At 41.6% G+C, this 19,928-nt stretch overlaps 1 protein-coding gene across 1 annotated transcript; it reads right to left on the minus strand.

Moving 5' to 3' along the window:
- Positions 1 to 1,654: 1,654 nt before the first annotated feature.
- On the minus strand, positions 1,655 to 6,861 carry LOC110366396 (L-amino-acid oxidase). Its single transcript, XM_036129014.1, has 6 exons — positions 6,643 to 6,861; positions 6,383 to 6,495; positions 6,029 to 6,245; positions 5,781 to 5,849; positions 5,487 to 5,620; positions 1,655 to 3,290 (listed from the first exon to the last, which is right to left on the minus strand). The coding sequence occupies exons 1-6, from the start codon at positions 6,760 to 6,762 to the stop codon at positions 2,486 to 2,488; spliced, it is 1,458 nt and encodes a 485-aa protein (XP_035984907.1). The 5' UTR covers positions 6,763 to 6,861; the 3' UTR covers positions 1,655 to 2,485.
- Positions 6,862 to 19,928: the final 13,067 nt, after the last annotated feature.

Here is a 19,928-nt window from a genome sequence, read left to right on the forward strand (position 1 = left end):
TCTTTGGGGGGGCCTGATCCGGGGGGCGTCTGGTCTGGGGGCAGGACCGGGGGTCGGGCACAGGCAGTCGTATTGTTGAATTATGGTGACCCCACCCCACTTGGGATTTTTGGATGTGAATGCTATGTGGGAATGTGTGTACAGCATCCTTTTTTTTTGTCTGTGTGTGGCGAATGGGGCACAAGGGAGGGATGGTGTGAATGAGTTTTCCCTTTTTTTTTTTTTTCCCCCAGGTATGGGTGTGGTCCGCTCCCTCTCCCAAGAACATTTCAAGTCTCCGCTAGGTGCGGAGCCCATCGCCCCACGTCCTGCCCTCCTCCGCTGCGCTGGCGGGGGCCTTGGCCCTCTGGCGCATTGACGTCCTCGGGTTTGGGGCGGGTTCCGGCCCATTACCGGCGGCGGCTTCGCGGGGCCTGGCCCCCCGGGGCCTGGCCCCCCGGGGCCCATGGCCAGGACCACTTCAGCGCGGCTGGCTGCCAGCGGAGCCCACGGGCATGTCCCCGCGGCTCTTGGGGGCGTTGGCATTGCGGTGGCTAGGGGATTTCCTCGGGGTCGTCTCTCCTCTTTCCTCGGGGGGGGGGGGGGGGGTTAAATGTTCACTTATAAACAGAAAGGCTATAATTTATTTATTTATTTTCTTTTACTTTCTTTTTTCAGGTATCACATTACACATGTCAGCTTAAATAATAATACATATGATTTAGCAATGGTATCAAGGTGTTACTCGATTGTATCTGTTGCTTTATGTCTGTTGGTTGTGCTGTTCTTTTTGCGTCTCTTTCCAGGTGATGAAGCAGACAGAGGACGTTTTATCATTCTCTTCCTTTTATCTCTTCTTTCTTTCACCTCTTCTCTTTCTTTTTTTTCTCTTCTTGTTTTTCTTTTACTCTCCTACTTTCCCATTGTAGTGTCCATATAATTTGAAATTCTCCCTGCAGGAATCACAATAAAGCTATTTACATGCACAAATCAAGCGGAGCATTATGGCGAAAGCTGTTTGCTCCACTTGTGAAAGCAAAATCTGTCGAGCTCTACTTGGCATTAAGATATCAATTCTTATTGCCACATTGCTAGACAGGACACTGGAAAAAAAAAAAAAAAAAAAAAAAAAAAGAAGTCCGGGAACATATCATTGCGTAACGTTTATCTGTATTGTCTGAATGCACTCTGTTAGTTTTATTGCTTGTTCAAACAGGACCGGAAAAAAATATTTCATCCTTAAATATACGGTGAATTTCATTATACAAATAATCTTGTTCTAAACATTTATTTTATTAGAAAATTTAAATTATCAATTGAGATTTTAGCGCCCTCTGGTGTACACATCATAAACTAGAGAAGACCTCGTCATTACAGTAGCCACATTGTTTTTTTTTTTTTTTTACAAAGACGAACAGGGAATAGAACAAAAAACACACACAAAGCGAAGGCATACATTATTAAAATTCATTTATTAAGCACAAAATAATGGTAATATCATCTTTATTGTCATTGAAACATACATTACAACGAAATTTGTTCACTGCCATGTGCGGCTCCCAGGGAGCAATCGGGGGTTAAGGGTCTTGCTCAGGGACCCAGAGTGCCGGGACCGGGTATCGAACCTGGTACTTGCATCCTTCTCTGAGTGCAAGCACACTGCTCTAAACGCTAGGCCAACACTCCCCATACACTGAGACGCAGCTCGGTAGGCAATGTGGGGATAAGTGCCTTGCCTTTTCAGAAAACCAGATTATTAGAACAACTAACTGTTGTTCTAACCAACAACTGTCAATCTGCAGGTTCTCGAGATGCACCATGGGTTTATCTACACTCTTGCTCCACCCAGTTTAAGTAAACCTGGTAATTTACCATAAAGCCGGTGGTTGGAAAATGACAAAATATGGAAAGGCTCAAGATGAATAGACCTTTTGGATTGCACTGTCTCTGTTCTGTTCAGGTGAGAAACTTAATTCAAACTAAATGCATCTAAGCACATCACAATAATTTACCGTGTCTAGTGGGGCTACAGTAGTGGATCCTGATCCATAAATAAGAAAAAGAGTCATACTTCACACATGCAGTTATTTTTTAATTATTTTTTTAAATGCAGAAACTCAGAACAATGTTGCAAGGATTCTTTTGTTAATGGGAACTTTGAATCTTGAAAAAAGAAAGATGAGAAAGGAAAAACTCATTTAAGGACATATACTACAGAACGTTTTTGACCTTATAGTTCTTATTTATTTAATGTGACTAAAATAATAAAGCAATTTATACTTTTTTACAGATGTTTTAATTTGAACTCTTATCTGCTTAATGTTAGTTTATTGCATCAGTGACTTGGACCAAAAATCTGGAGCCAGTCGGGTAGTGAAAACCACCAACATTTATACTACTTTAAAACATACAGAGGTAATGATGGTGAAAAGGTTTCAGTTAAAAATCATTAATAACAAATTAAAAAAAGTTCCCAAAAACAGCTACTGATACAAGGTTAAAGAGCTCACAGCTCATCTCTGGCCGTGTCTGTATCCGCAGGACTTGGTGCCTTCGTCATGTTCTTAGCAGCCCTGATTGCAGATTTCATAGCCGTCTCAATCCAAGCGTGAGGGAACGCTGTGTGCTCACCAGCAAAATGAATCTGGCCCTCGCTCTTGAAGAGCAGCTTGGCGTACTCCACGTGCTGATAGGGTGCAAAGAGAGCGAAGGCGCCCATGCTGTGAGGGTCCAGAATCCACTTCTTGACCAGCACGCCCGTGCAGAGAGACCAAACCTTCTCGCCGTGGATCAGTGCCAGGTCTTTCAAAATAACCTCTTTCAGGTCTTCATCCGTCAAACTCACAAAGTTGCGGGAGTCTTCAGCCCAGGTGTAGGAAGCCAGGAGGACGCCAATCGTTTTGTTTCCTGGGAATCCATGACTGGGGTAGTAGATGAATCGAGATGGCCGGTCTGTGACGCTCTTTCCTCCATAGATGCCATCTCTCTCCCAGAATCTCTCGCTGAAGGTGAGGATTACTTTGGTGGAGCTTCCATAGTGCATATACTTCAAAGCCGCCATTTTAGGCTTTGTAAGAGGTGGTTCAAAATCAATAAAGAGAGTTGCTTTAGCAGAGGATGTGACCAGAACAGCATCAGCTTCGATGCTCTTGAGGCTGCTTTGTGCGTTTTCAGGCTGATAAGACACTGTTACTGTTTTGTTTGAGTGGCTGATCTTCTTGACTTTAGCGTTGAAAATGGTGGTGTTACTTTTAAGAGCTTGGAACAAAGCTTTGGGGATCAGATCCATCCCACCAGTCACTTCACTTAATCTGGAGATTAAAGAAAAATGTTGTTACCAAATGTGTTCAGTGGGTTTCTTTTACTTTCTTTGTGTGATTTTGCCCTGTAAATGTTGAACTGCTGAAGCTATAACTGGACTCTACCACATGGTTTACATTTCAATTGCTGTACTGTGAAACCATTGCTGCACTTTATCCTGAAACTATCCTGCAAAGTTACTTTATTCTGAAATCCACTGCAATTCACTGAAATTCTCAAGATGTACGCAAAAGAAATGTTGTTCTGTACGCACTCTGTGCATACAAAATGACAATAAAGTTTGTCTAAGTCAAAAAGTCTAAGTCTAAAAATGTGTTTAACAATCATTCAGAAAATAATTTAGTAGATTTTGATGCATTCAAGCCGACACATTACAACTCTTAACAAATATTATTGACCCTAATCTTACATTATGATTGAGTTTGTATAAAAATTAGATTTATGGGCAACCCTTCCAGAAGATTAGTTAGTTAAGTTCAGAGAACAAAGGGCATCTACTAGATGTGTGTGATCACAAACATTAGCTACCTACATATGACTTATCTAGACCTGAATCACTCAGGTTATTACTACAACCAAGATTTATTTGTCCTTCATGCTTAGAATGTCACTAAGCAGTTGATCCAGAACACTACTCCACTAAGACTAAGAACATAGAGAACATGGACCTGGTTCTAAAGTCCTTCCACTGGCTCTCTGTATCTCAGAGAATAGACTTTAAAATCCTTCTGTTAGTCTATAAATCTCTGAATGGCCTAGCACCTAAATACATCACAGACTTGTTATCAGCGTATAAACCATCCAGACCATTAAGGTCTTCTGGCTCCAGCCTGCTCTGCAGAACCAGAACCAGAACCAAACATGGAGAAGCAGCATTCAGTTCCTATGCTACACTTATCTGAAACAAACTCCTGGATGACTGTAAACGTTTCTTCAAATCAAGGTTAAAAACCTTTTTGTCTAGAGTTGCCTTTAAATGTTAATGTGGAAGTTTGTAGTCTAACTTGTCTAATTTCTCAACCTGCTGCTACTACTCCACTGCAATCTGCTTTCCTCTGTAGTGTTTCCTTGTGTTCTGTTCATCAACTATCTTGTTATAAAAATGTGCTACAAACAAACTTGCCTGAAGGTAAATTTAAAAACAATTCCTTCGTTAATCGTTTTACAAACGTGACTCCGCAATACCTTTGGCCTTTTTTAACAATGCCAATTAAAAGAGGAATAACAGAGGAATACATTTAGTTTAATATAAAAAAGTTTAATACAAAAGTTTAAAGGCTGGGATGAGGGGCGTGATAAAAATGTAACTGCAGCAGTGATTTATCGGAAAACATGCTATGTTGCAGGCAAAGGGTGATAATCTCTAGAGTAAATATTTTTACACCATTTAGTAAGGATATTAGTGAATATTTTGCTTGTTGATTTTGTTCGCAGACATTTAGAGCTAAGTTTTAAATCCCTGCTACCAATCAAAGAGAAGCATTTAGTCCAACATAACCTACCCACCTGTGGTCTTATAAAAACTCTAACCCTATGTATCTTAAACCACATTTTATTCGAGACCAGATTTGTTTTAAACACAACCTCGGTTTGTATGTTTTCTCTGTGTATAGGGATGGAAAGTGCAAAGTTTGACATATTCTGCTGCACAGGGACAGCCATTTTCCTTTTGTGTGGACCATAAGCGATCACTAGCGATCAAATGGTTATGATGGCAGAGTTAATCAGGGGGGACAAAACTACTTCACACCATCCTAGCAATTAAAACCCTTTCATCAAACCAAGGTGGACGACTCTTTATCAGTGTAGTAATAATTTTAGTAATCATGGGGTCATTGCTGCAACATTTTGCACAGATCTGGTGAAAAAATAAAAGCAATTTTAATGATGTTCAGTATAAGTTGTGACTCTGATACCACAGATGTTTTTTGACCTGGCAAAAAAAATCGGACAAAAATCTATGGCAGCATAGTATAATTGGATCTCTGAGGAAGGCAGCTAGAATACAGGGAATTCTTCTCACCACTGATGGATAACTGGTCTTTATTGGTACCTTATAAAAGCAGTACTCTGCACACTCTCATCCCTTAAAAAAATAATTTCTTAAGACCTCTGGTACATGGGTACCTAGGGAAATATGACATCAATATGTACTTTCTTACATAAAACATGTTTTTTTTTCTTACGTCACATTTTTGCCTTTATGCTGAAAAATGATCATCTCAGTCAGAGCCTTGTCCATGATGCTGTTTTCATTCAGTATGTCGCCGATCATCCTGATTGCCTCTGAACTCAAATTGGTTTTTTCGTCCAGATATTGCTGTTGAGAAAAATCTCTTTTAGTATTTACTGTCCATACGAAAAGCTTTTAGGATAATTAACAGAAAGAACAACACAAAACACAACACAAATGAATAAATACATATGTAAATCAGTTTTCTGCTACTACCTAACCCTGGATTGAACAAAATAAAACTTGCCTTTACAGAGAAGGGATCAAACTGATTCAGCGCTTCAATGCACCCTTTGCTTTCCACCACACGCCTCACCTACAGGATGCAGAAAATGGTTTAGGATAAATTTACCAGATTTAACCCGTGCCCGACTAACATGTGAAAGAAGATCCACAAAACATGTTAATTTTCAGAGTTGTTTTGTGATCTTGTAAACAAAAAAAATCAGAATTGTTTATCAAAAAGCGCTGGGTGTGGGGTGCCCTCTCATTTACCTCCTCCAAAGCCTCATCCAGCAGATCACTGGCTGATTTATTCCTCTCACCAGGGAGTAGATTATAACCCAGGATGTCGGGGTTTTTAATTACTTCAGAAGTCCTGTGCTTCTTCCCATTCACCAGGTAAAAGGTGTTTCCTTCAGTCATGTTGAAGGCATTCAAGTAAATAGGCGTTGCGGTAGTATTCAGTTGCTGGATTAACTTGTGGAGAATTCTGTTAAGAGATTTTATCATGGTGACTTTAACCTCAATCTGAAATTTTATTTCCAAGTACAGCTTTAAACCAACATATCAACAGGTTTTGATGCAGTCAGTTGGAAACGTAATATATCTGAAACCATTTTAACTCACTGATGAGAAGATGGAATCCTCATGGCCCCTAATTCGACATACCAGCCCTCTTCTTCGTTCCTGTGGGTCAACACCCGTCCTCCAACTCGCTCAGTCGCCTCCAATATGGTGACCTTATTTAGAAATAACAAAACAGATCATTAAATGCTGCTTCTGAAAGATCATGGGAAAATTCCTAAGTTATTATGTCGCTGTGACAACAAATTCCAGATTTTGTCCCAAAAACCACAAAATAAGATGAGTTCTTGTGTCACTCGTACCTTATGTCCAGCATCTTGCAGCAGTTTGGCCGCAGTGAGTCCGGCCATGCCAGCCCCAACAATAACGAAACGAGACGGCGTTTGTGTCTTTGGGAGCCCCTTTTCTAGTATGTTCATCATTTCCTCATAGTCTGTATCACTTAAACATTGCTCCAATGTTTGGTTGGCAGAAGAAGAAGAAGAAGAGTGACTTTGTTGCAGAGTCAGCAGCAGCAGCAACAAGCCAAAGGCAACTGGAGGTACAAAGAGCAAAATAAGTCACAAGCATTTGTTAGCATATCAGTGTATTTTTCACCTGCAGCGAGGGAAGTGATGATCTAGCTATCCATCTAATACAGTAAAATAATTTCAGTTGTACAGTCTGTTGTATAGTCTGACTGCTTCCTTCAGCAGCGACAGTGGCGCAGAGGTTAGGGAGTTCATCCTGTAATTGGCTGGTCGCTGGTTGAGATACGATCCCCTCCTCTGTCTCCATCGTTGTGTCCTTAGACGAGACACTTCACCCGCATTGCCTGCTGGGGGTGGTCAGAGGGCCTGGTGGCGCTGTTGTGTGGCAGCCTCGCCTCTGTCAGTCTGCCCCAGGGCAGCTTTAGCTACTTACATAGCTCACCAGGGTGTGAAGGTGTGTGTGAATGGGTGAATGACTAAAACCATAGTGTGACTCGCTTTGGAGGTTTAAATGGAAGCCATTTACCATTTCAGGGGGTAATTGGCTTGTACTTGCCTACAGGTGACCCCGTCTCCTTCACACCCTAACATTCTTCCTCAGCACATTTCTGAGTGCTTCTCGAACCTTGTCCCCACACTGGTCAGCCTAACCTGTCTCTCTGGTTAGCTTCTAATTTTCACCATCTGATACTAATTCTGATACTAATTCCTTTCGAAATTACATAGATATACTGTATATAAACATCTTGCTGCATGTTACTTTTTTCATAAACAATTTTTTTTAGCAACACACCACACTCCCCATTTATCTGGACTTTAGAGCGGGCCTAAGACTACTCTGGTTTGTACTCACCCCTACTTTTCAAAATAAAACCCAAACAGTTCTGTTGCTGAAACACTGTTGCTAAATTAAACATGTTTAAAAAAAATATTTGATGAATAAAATACTCACAGAAATGCTGTTTTATTTTAATTTGGTTCATTGTTTTGTCGGGATGCAGGTCCTTTCTGATGGATAAACACATTGATACAAATATTAGACAGATAAGCCTACAGTGCAGAGTTAAATAAAGCTTTTTTGAATTTAATGTTTTTATGTTTGTCTGTTTGGGAAATATGTTTACCTGGTATATAGCTATTCCATTTAACTTGCAACATGTATCTAAAATGTTCTTAAACATCTGAATAAGATTAGTAAATATGTTTATATGTTAACATTTTGCATAACTCAAATTGTTCTGTGACAAAAATGTGTAGAAACTAAAACATCTTTTTGCTGAATAAAATTTAGAATTTCATAGTTTAAAATTATGAAAGCTTTTAAACAACTACTATAACCTCTTATTTTATGGGACGTATGTTTCTCTCTAATTACAAAGACTGACAATTGTGACAGAATAAATATTTCTTACCGGTCTGTGGTTTTTCAGAAGCAAGGACCCAGAATTAATTTCTGTGCAATGAACCCATCCTCTTATATACCTGAAAGAGGGCGGAAAAGCAAGATAGTGATCAATCAGGTTTTGTAAAGTTGCTCAATATTCATTGGAAAAGGATGGTGTTGTGTTGTGTGTGTACTTGAGCAAGAACATTTTTTGCATGTTTTACTACTAAACTAAGGATATTTTTCTTGGGCTAGGCATTAGGTTTACGACTAGGGTGTCAATTAGATTTAGGGGAAGATTAGGCGTTATGTATATACTGATATGGGTTAGGTTTAGGGTTAGTTTAGGGTTAGTTCTCTGAGTTAAGCTTTTTCATTTGTGTCCCAACTGTGTATTTAAATTTTTTGAATTGTTTGCTCATTAAATTTCTCGTCCACACCAACATGAAACTGATTTTCCTGTCTCTGTTCTCTGTTTTTATTCCATTACATTCCATCATATCCTCATTGTCTTTTTTAATCTGCTGTCATCTGAATGACTTAAAAACACACATACACACATAAACTGGTGTCTCTGATTTTATTCATAAAAATTATAATTTAAATACTTTCAGCATGAAGAATTAAAAATTTACTTCACTTCACCGAGATGGCTTGCCATCATGCTCTAACATAACACAAGTCTAGCTGGATAACTCCACACAAGTGTGTCCATTTTAGTCAGCTTCGTGCTGCCTTCAGAAACAGAGATCTCACCCCCGACATTACTGCAACTTGATCATATTTTTTTCATATGAGTTGTGACGGGTTACTGGACTTATTAGCAGAGTTATTAGCTGCATTACTTTTACAGCCCCACACAATAGATAAAGTGTGAGGTCAGGGGCGACCTGAGACCATTTGGACTCTGCACTCCACTGTGGTGTAGCGCATGGACTTTCTCTTGCTTTAAGTGGATGTCTGCTCCAGGTGTTTTCTTCAGTGGTGGTAGTAACAGACCTTCTGCACTTGGTTAGCCAAGAACAGATCCTCTCCTGGAGGAATGATAGCTCAGTGGTTAAAGCAGCATGTTTCTGTTCTTAAAAGGATGCAAGACCCTGGTTTGACCCCCACAAGCTGCCACCATGGGTCTCTAAACAAACCTCTTGAACACAGATTGCTCCCCATTCACCACTCAGTGTAGTAACACATTACACACAAAGGGATGGGTTAAAAACAGAGGTAAATTCTTCATCTGAGGGACTATAAAGGTACTTTCTTTTGGTGAAACTAGCCATGAGTAGCATTATCATTCACCATGGGTAGCATATATTGTGCTGCATGTTGGAGAGAAGTGACTGCCATAAAGCAAACTTCTTGCCATGCTTTTTCTTTCAACACTGCTCCAGCACCAATTGTCAGGCCATGATCAAGTGAATAAAACACTTAAAAGAACAGTACAGCCAAAGCTGTCATATTCTGACGTCGTCATGTTTTTCTAAATTATGCATTAAACAAAACAGAATACAAGTCACTTTTTTAGAAATCAAAATTTTTCCAGCGGTTATGCTACATAAATACATATTTTGAAAATGTACCAAAACTTCTGCTAGCAAATGTGTTAGCTCCGCCTGCAAAATTATGTTGAAATAATGTTTCTCTGGAAATTGAGCAATATTGTTTCACAACTGATCTGAGATCCAACGGACCTGCCTGCCTTTCCATGAAACTATAGGTGTGGCCCGAGAAGCAGCGTGATTAAAATTGCAGGGATCATACACTTTCTGTACATTCCCACACTTACACATAACAGCACATATTTCAGACTGTCTAACAGAAGGTTTAGATGAATAAAGCAATTAACCATTACAATTAGACCATGAAGTCTTCAGTGCATGCAAATGTTTACAAAATTTGTACATAGAAAGGGACAATTTCTTTCAGCTCACATTCAACACTGTAAAATTTACATTAGGACATAAAAATTTACTTCAGCATTAGGGATGGACACTGAATTTGGTACTTTTATAGGCACCAACTGAATCCCGTTGATACTACCGAGTACCGATTGACGTACGATCAAACGGCACCATGTTTCGGTACCTAAATGCGTCACTGTGGCACTGGAAGAGTGAGTGTAAATGAACACATCATTATACGCAAAAGAGTGTAATGACATTAGTAGCTGCTGGTCCAGTAAAGAAAGCATGCATGAAGCATGGCTGATAGAAATCGGTCGAAAGTATGGCTCCGCTTTTCAAAAGGTGCTGCAGATCACGCATTTCATAATAAAACACACAGGATGAGGAGACCTTGACTAACCTTGCGAGTTACGTGGATGAGTGTTTTGAAAGCATTGTAATTGGGAAGCTGAAAAGTACCACAACGACAAACACACCATCAACCAAACAGTCCTGTTCCAGTTCAACCAGTGCTGTTTCCACTACATCTCCAGATGCAGCGACGTTCTGGAATCCATAGATAAGAAGCTAACTAGCCATTCATTCCAGAATTAATGGCTGAGGGATAAAGTCAGGAAGCTCACCGATGGGATAAATATGTATGAGAGATAACCTGGTCTTTGCCAGTATCCCGGAGCAGCAAGAGGAAGATGCATAGGAAATAGTCTGTGAGTTCTTACGGCAGCTGCTGAAAATCCCGATTGATGAGGTACAACACATCAATTTCTACCACATTCATCGGCTGAGAGATAAGACACCCAATAAAACCAGGCCTCAGCTGATCACAAACAAAAAGAGCAGGTCGTAAGTCATGGAGGAGAGCTGCAAGGAACAAATTTTAGCATCAATGTTTCCAAAGGAAACGAGTCATTGATGCTGAAATTTGTTCTTACAATCTGCATCTTCTTAATTATCTGTCTTGCTTTATGTTATTCATCTGCTGCTTTCCTGTTGATCAGACAACCACACACACTTTATCTGATGTCATCTAGGTATATGTATATCTATTTCCATAGGGACATGCACTTTCCAACGTCAGCTTTCCACTCACACCTATGGTGAATCTAAGGTTTGTGACATGGAATGTGCATGGAGCTGGCACCAAATAAAAAAAGTTGAAGATTTTTAACCAGATTAAAAGATTAAAGACAGACGTTGTCTTTTTGCAAAAACATTCATAAATCAGCTACAACTGTAAATCATCTTAACTTACCTGAGTTCCCTAATGTGTTTGCGGCCTGCTATAACTCTAGACAAAGAGGAGTAGCAATTTTGATCCACAAAAACGTTAGTTTTACAATATTAGACAAAATTATAGATCATAGGGTAGATTTATAATAATAGAAAACTATGTTCATACCTAAAAGCTATCATTATATATGGCCAAAACGTTGATGACCCCTCCTTATTTCACAAACATTTCCATACACTTTCAAAACACCTGGATTGCTCTCCATTTATTGGGGGCGACCTCAACTTTTGTCTAAATGAGGAATAGATATGTTGAATATAGCAAGGACTCACCACAGCTGGCAATCATTAAATACAGTCAAACAATACAGGAGTGATTATGGTTGTTGAGATGCATCTCAATCTCTTCATCCTAATAATAAGGAAGATACTTTCTTTTCAAATGTCCATGATTTCTACGTTCATTTGGACTACTTCTTAATGAGCAGTATTTGCTGATTAAATTTGGTTTGGGGACTTTTTCATAAATGTGTTAAATATTTTATACAGTTTCTCAACAGCCTGTATCAGGACAAATAACCAAACATTTTCCAGCTTTTGTCTCCAGAGGGGCACTAGGCAAGGATGGTCACTTCCCCCTCACAACAATTGTTATTGTTATAGACAAACAAATGTTATTTACCATATAAAATGATTGGAAATCTACCATAGAAGCAGTCTTTATGCAGATGATGTATTACTCTATCTTCAGTACTCCAACACTTTCTCTCAAGTTATTTGATAACTAGAATCTTTCTCAAAAGTGTGAGATTACTCTATACATTGGTCAACATCTACAATAGTGCCAATTAACTGCACTTTACAGAATTGCCCAGATTTACAACTACAGTCAGGGAGTTACAGATATTTGGGTATTACATTGTTGTTTAATTTGGTAGATTTAACAAAACTTAACCAAATCCCGCTTTTAAAGAAGAAATAAGATGATCTGGCAGATGGAAATCTTTACCAATCTCACTAATGTGAAGGATTGTTTCAATTAAAAATGTTTTAACTAGAATTACTTACTTATTCCTGCGACAGACTGGCAACCTGTCCAGGATGTACCCCGCCTCTCGCCCATTGAAATGCTGGAGATAGGCACCAGCACCCCCCGCGACCCCATGAGAAGACGCGAGGACCGGCTCGAGCGATCTGTGGGTGAGAGGGAGAGAGTTCGGTTTTACGCAGAGAAATGTGAATAACGGACCTAGGCTTACCACCGAGCACTGCGACCTAGCAGTGGAGAGTGGTAAGAGTGGAGAGACGGACCCGGTGATTGAGGTCCCGAGATGGTGTTAGATGGCAGTAGGTGGCAGAGCGGCCGTTGGGCTGCAGGTGGAATCCATGAGGGGCCCGAGCAGCGGCGGGGTGGTAGGTGGTCCGATGAAAGTTGGAGGAACCAGGGCGATCCAGTGAAATCCTCAATCTGGTTTGTTAACTCCAAGGGGGCGTTGGAATGATACCTGAGCGCGGGGAATGTATGGACATTAATATCGTATGGTAATGCCCCCCCCCCCTTCCTCCCAGCTCTCGGTGATGGTTCTATCCGGAGAGGTCTGAATTGTTCGGGTGGGCTGGATGACTAGTCTTCTTTTGGTATTGTTTTTATTTCTCCGTTTTCTTCCCCCTGGATGGTCAACATCACTACAATCATGAAAACATAGTGTGATTTTTTAAAAATTGCATATTTTCATGTGAAAAAAGAATCTGCATGGTGAATATTTAGATCACAGACTTAAGAGGGGGTCATTAGAACTGACATATAGAGAATAATACAATAAAGATCCTGCGACAGACTGGCGACCTGTCCAGGGTGTACCCCACCTCTCTCCCATTGAATGCTGGAGATAAGCACCAGCACCCCTCATGACCCCATGAGGCATAAGCGTGCATAGATAATGGATGAATGGATGGACTATAAAGATCATCTGAGAAGGGGTTCAACCTTATTTGCTTGATACAGAGAATGATTTTTATGGGTGCCTAAGATGCTGGGAGAGCAGTAATGCTTCCTTCAAATTACCTCAAGCTCAGTCAGATTGGGTGCAAAACATCTGTGAATGGAAATGTTTGCTACAGATTCTCAGTTGGATTCAGGTCTAGACTTTGAATAACCCATTTTATATGTGACTATGCCTTGATCTCAACCAGTGGTTTCAAACTCCAGTCCTCCCAGCCAATGTCATATAAAGTTTACATATGTCTCTGGTTCAATGCACCCGGGAGACATGAGTGAATTACGTCCTCATTGTGCATTGAAGAGCCACTGAACCTCGCTAATTATCAAAATACTAGATTTAGGTATGTTGAAGCAAAACAAAACAAAACAGAAAGGTGAACCTTTCCCCAGTTTCAAGTCTTTTGCAACTTCTAGCTGATTTCCTGCAGGAATTCTCTTTTTTCCATCCGCTCATTTTACCAGAAAGTCTGGCAAGCTTCCCTGAAAAGCATCCTCACAGCATGATTCTGTTACCAGCATGGGTCACCCATATTCACAATGTGTTTGGGTGATGTGCAGTGTTAGTTTTAACTCTTATTCAATGTCTTGCATGTTGTACAAAAGGTGCAATGTTTGGACTTTTTCAATCCCTCCAGTAGGACCTAAAACTTTTCTCAACCATTTGACATGCTTTTATTATGCTTTTCACTGAATTCAGGTCCCTCTCTAGCATTACTTCTCACAGATCCAGTTGTTTAAAACATTACATTTTTGCAACCACTTTAGATGATATTTTAGACGGAGTCTTCTTATGGTCATCTGCTTTTTTAAGAGCACTTCACCTCTGAATTATATATTTTTATGTCCCTAGGTAGAAGGAGGATAATAGCTACTATTTAAAAATACCTACATGTTATGACAATCTACAAAAGTAAAAGAAACAGATCTGTTTATTTTGTAGAAATTATTAAAGGTATTAATGAGTGTCACATTAGTGATTATAACAACAACAAATAAAAATTACAGAATTGTTTTCCACAGTAGATAGATTCAGTAAAGTTGTCTATTCTTTTCTGTTCTTTATATTATGGCACCAGAGTAAAAGATAGATCCACTTTAAGCCTTCCACACATCTTCTTGAGTCATTAACTGCTGTATTTGTGTGGCCGTTTATCAATCAACACGGTTTATGACAGCAGTTCTGTAGACACACCTTTGTTCTGTGGAGATTATTTTATGTTTGCATGTTTTCCAAGTCACAAAACTTAAATTTTTTTTTACATGGTGTGAACATAGTAAAATAAATATGTGAAGTTACTTAATTTAATTATTCATACATAAATTTGTCAAACAATCCTTGGAGTAGACCAAAAAAAAAAGGAAATGTTCCAGGAAATTCACAGAGTTAACCGTCGCCAGCCTAACTGCCTTTCACAAGAAAACATCAAAGAAATTCCAAGGAAACTGATGAAGAAAAGCTGTTAAAATTAGCAACACACCTTTATTCTGTAGGATTACATGAAACATGATTAGCAACTTCTTGCATAAAAGAGGAGCTAAATCCTTTATTAATAAAGGTGGCCCCCTTTTACAAGAGCTAGGACATGTTAAAACTTACTAGAGCACAGCACCATAATGTCTAAAATTATAAAGAGTTAAGAAAAAAATTAAGAAAATTATCAAGATATTTCTGACATTATTAGATCTTTTTGAATGAGTTATTGGATTAAAGATAAATGTATGTGACTTTGACAGCGCAGTGCCGACCTAAGTATTCTGTTAGGTAAGTTTATGTGATTTAAGGCAAAAGCCTACAGCACATTGAGTAAGCTGAGGTTAGAAAGGTGAGTCATTCTCTTTGCCTGAACGGTTATGATGTAATGTCAGGAATAATTCATAAACAAAGACATGCTTTTCATACCTTGTAACCTGTAAACGGCATCAGTTACTCCAAACCACAAAGTTCTGAATGAACGTGTCTGAAACGAAGTTAGAAAATTCTTGCAATTCCAACATATTTCACTTGGATGAAGACATGAAGCTGTCAGGTTTTATTGTCGTTAACCAGTGAACAGGCATTTCATGAGGGAGTGACATCTCTGCCATTTTCTGGAGAATTTTACTCTCACTAATCCTTTCTAAACAGGTTTCACAAAGCAGTAAATACATGATGGAGAATCCTGCCCAGAACATTTTGCAGATTAGAAGATTTTACACCTTTCTTTGTCTCGTCTTGCTACAGCAACGCCCTCTTCAGCCACACATTTAGAATAAATAAGAAGATGGATTTTCTTTCTTTATTAATCATTTCACAGCCAAGCTTACTGTTCCTGCAGTGATTGGTTCCCATGGCTGTCTGCTGTAGTCTTTCTCAGCAGTCAGGATGGTGCCTGCTCTATCCTATGAATACTGGCACCTGTGTTTGGCACTATTTAAGCCTGCCTACTTCAGAGTGCCAGTGCCAGATTCTTGAAAGCCCTCGTGTGAGTAGACCTTCCAGCATTCCTAGCCTGCCTGCTTGTCTGCGTTGGATTATAGTTTTGGATTCCTTCTGTTTGCCTTGTCCTTGTCGGATCACTCCGATGGTTCTCAGTTTCTGGACATCGACCCTTTCCTGCTCCCTGACTCTGCCTCTCAGCCCAGCCCGTCTGTGTCTCTGCTTGTCAAACGTGGAATTTGGATTTGGACCTTGGAATTGGCCTGCTGGATTTCTCTTTATGTGCCTCTGCCTTTCCTCGCTCATCTGTGTTTGATCTCAGACTGTCTCTGTATTCTCCCTCATCGCCTGCCCCGTTCGAAAGAGATGTTTTCTCATAGTATTCAACGCCACTTTTGGATCCAATTAGGATTAGTGGCTACTCTGAAGCTGTCACATTCTCCCCATGCCAGCCTTCAGCCACTAACCTGCCTCTCTCCCCCGCAGTGCTGCCAGTCCCACTTCCTGAAACCAGTCAGTGCGGCTTTTCTTTCCTTTTCAATAAACTTATTAAAACGTACTCCCGTGTTGTGTGAACGATCGGTTCCGGCTCCTAGGATTAATTACATTTACCTAGCAGAAAGCTCTGGGACCTTACATGAGAACAGTTTTCAGCTGACCTAGAGGATAATGTTAGGGGTGCCTTCAAAACAGTGATGCTGCTGATCAGAAGACTGTGATATAATTATCTGCTTTCACTGCTTTATTTGAAACAAAAAGCAACAATTGATGAAAAAATGTTTCAGAGTGTAAAATATTATACATTGTCAATAATAACCTTCTATGCACGTGAAAACTCATTATCATCCATCCATTTTCTCTACCTGCTTATCCATGCGAGGTGGTGGGGTGGGGAGGCTGGTGCTTGTCTCCAGCGGTTGTTGGGTCAGAGGACTGGTCACCAGTCTACCACAAGGCATACAGGACAGACATCAAAGCAAACACACATGCCACAGGGCAATTTACAGTAACCAAATAACCTAACAGTGATGTTCTTGGACGGTGGGAGGACGTTACAGGACCATGAGAGAACTCACACTTAAAAAAGGAGCACATGCAAACACCATGCAAAAAGATTAGTGCTACTAACTACTGCTGTGCGATCCACGCTATGTACACTATATAGCAGGGGTCGGGAACCTTTTTGACTCAGAGAGCCATGAAAGCAAAAAATCTGGAAATTCATTTCAGTGAGAGCCAATAGGGTAGTTCACGCGTGACGTCACATGTGACGTCACGCGTCACGACGTCCGCGCTACTTCCGGGTCCCGCTTGTAGGCAAACACAGGACTGTTCTCGCATTCTATCATTACAAAACGGGTGAATTAGAGCGTGCTTTTAGTTAGTTTATTTTCGAAATGTAAACAGTGCCTACGACTTGTTGTGCTCCCGGTTGCACACAGAGGCATTCCAATTCGTTGGATGTACGTTTCTGTCGTTTACCGAAGGACGAAGAAAGACAAAAGAAATGGATATTTTCAATGAAGAAAGACCCAGGCACACAATCCCAGTCGACTGGGGGAGCCATCACACCCCGACAGAATGTGCAGTCTACACTTCATCTCCGGTAAATACAACTTCATTTTGCACTGGTCATTGTTTTACTGAAATAGCGGCGTGGGGAGGTGGCGATCCCTAGATGGGGCCGGGAGAAGCAGAGCCGCAGACTGCAGCAGCCTGCTGCTCTGCTTCTCCCGGCGGCTGCATTACGCCCTGGTTTACGCGCGCTAGTACTTCTGTGTTTCCGTTGCAACGTTGCCGACACCTTCACCCATTTTAATAAGACAAAAACACCTAAATAATCCTTTGTGAACAATTTTTTTTAACCTACCGGGCGGGTCTTCCTCTCTGCTGATGAGCGGTCTGTGTCCGTGAACATCCATCCATTTTCTGACCCGCTTAATCCCTCATGGGGTTGCGGGGGTTTCTGGTGCCTATGTCGTGATATCAACCATCAACTTACTCTTAAAACGATCTTGTGATACGTTATCTAAAGAAGAAAAATACGTAGAGAACTTGTCGTTTCCTTTGTTTGCGCCCGCCTTCTGTCTTCCAGTCCGGCGCGCATGCGCGAAAAACCCGGATGAAAACAATAGCGGTGATATTTTGTTTTATCTGCGAGCCAGATGAAATTATCAAAAGAGCCATAACTGGCTCGCGAGCCATAGGTTCCCGACCCCTGCTATATAGTATTGTGTATATGTCTAGATAAAAAAGAAACATGTGATTACATCCTGTTAATTTCAATTCTATTTCTCTTGCTGGAAGCTAATTCACCGTCCCACAAAATCCTCCCCACTGCCAACACGATTATGTCACCTTCAGTGCAACAGTCAAGAGTGATAGATGTCCCTTAAAGCAGACAAAGTAAATTCCACCTCCTGTGGCATCAGAGACAGGATTTTTTTTAAAGGCAGCTGTTTTTTTCTTTTAATGTAATGATTCTGGCACTGGAGCTGATTCTGCTCACAATTCACACCCCTGTCCAGTCTCCACCCCTCTGCAATCAACTTCTACTGGCTTCACCTGTTTTCACCTGCATATAAGCTCCGTCCAAGTTAGCCTCCAGTGCCAGATTGTCTCAAGCCACCCGTAAGAGCATTCCAGCGTTCCTTATTCTGCCTGTCTGTGTCTGACCCAATTCTGCCCTCCGTTTCCGAGCCTGCCTGTTCCCTGTTCTGACCCCTGCCTGAGATTACCGGATTTCTGCCTTGCCCCTGCGATTATTCTGAGCTTGCCTGTTTTTTGGACCTGGACCGGACCTGGACCTGCTCTTCGGATTTCCCCTCTGTACCTCTGCTGGATTATTGGACTCCCCGTTACCGGACCCGGACTGCCTCTGAAAAGTCCCTTACTGCCGGAGGGTCGCTCTACGGCTCCTGTCCCCGAACTCTCCCCCCTGTCTCTGGCTGATTCTCTGCGCCCAGGCTCCTCTCGTTATCAGGTTAGTCTCTCAGTCTGCTCCACATTGCTAACCCGTCACTGCAGCCTCTAACCTGTCCCTCTGCCTCCAGGAAGCTCCAACCCGTTAGCGAGAGCTGCACGCTCTAGAGCCAGCGCTGATCAACCCTGCTTTTTAATAAACATTGAAAACGTCACTGACCTGTCGTGGTTGAATCTTGGGTCCGAATCCGGTACATGACAGTACAATCTGGCAAATAAATGGATCCTTCACCTGATGGTCAGTGGCGAGCAGGGGTTGATAAATCCATTACTTTGTTAGAAGCCGGAGTCGCCGAGATTTTAAATCATCTCCGCGGCCAGGCTGCTTCCGCACTTCCGCAAACGTCATCGCCGGCTGCCACGTCACGCCCGGGGACGCAGACAATCCCTGAGCCGCGTCTCGCTCCACCCGACCCCTTTCGAGGAGATCCAGACCAATGTAGGGCTTTTCTCACTCAATGTGAGATACATTTTGAATTACAACCGTCCTCATTCCCTACTGACAGAGCCAGAATAACCTATGTTATCTCCTTACTGGCCGGTAAAGCCAAGCTCTGGGGTACTTCCGAGTGGCAGAGCGGCTCCCACATCTGCCACTCCTATCATGGATTCTCCCGAGAGCTTATAAGAGTGTTTAGCCCCATTTTACCCTGTCGTGAGTCCACCAGGGGGCTCTTATCCCTTAGGCAGGGGGATAGAACAGTCTCCGAGTACATCATAGACTTTCATTTGTTGGCTGCAGAGAGTCTTTGGAAAGAACACGCTCTTATGGATGTGTTTTTAACGGGGTTAAACGACCGGATTAAAGATGAACTCGCCACTCGAGATTTTCCCGTTTCTCTTAAGCAATTAGAGGATTTGGCCTCTCGAATTGACCTCCGCCTCATGGAGCGGCGAAGGGACCGCCGTGCAGTACGGACCGCTCCTCCCCGCCTTTCTGAGGCCGTCCCAGCCGCGCTCTCACCCCCTAGGGTTTTAACTGACCCCGAGCCCATGCAATTGGGGAGGTCAGCCCTGACGAAGGAGGAGCGACAACGCAGACGGCAACAAGGACTCTGCCTCTACTGCGGTGGAGAGGGTCATGCCGTCCAAACCTGTCCAGTTAAGGGCTCAGGCTCAGTAGGGGAGGGGAGATTCCTGCTGAGTCGTACAAGACTCTCCGTCACCCCGAATCTGTTACTGCCCGCCACTTTGGCCGCCTCT

Source organism: Fundulus heteroclitus, unplaced genomic scaffold, assembly GCF_011125445.2.
Source record: "Fundulus heteroclitus isolate FHET01 unplaced genomic scaffold, MU-UCD_Fhet_4.1 scaffold_129, whole genome shotgun sequence".
Taxonomy (NCBI): Eukaryota; Metazoa; Chordata; class Actinopteri; order Cyprinodontiformes; family Fundulidae; genus Fundulus; species Fundulus heteroclitus.

Bases quoted from the DNA above. Each gene is read 5' to 3' on its own strand.
- LOC110366396 (XM_036129014.1), bottom strand. From the start codon at position 6,762: ATGATGAACATACTAGAAAAGGGGCTCCCAAAGACACAAACGCCGTCT. The intron at 6,246-6,382 runs GTGAGTTAAAAT...ATCTCTTAACAG, and splicing joins AGGATTCCATCTTCTCATCA to AATTCTCCACAAGTTAATCC. The intron at 5,850-6,028 runs GTAAATGAGAGG...TGCATCCTGTAG, and splicing joins TGGATGAGGCTTTGGAGGAG to GTGAGGCGTGTGGTGGAAAG.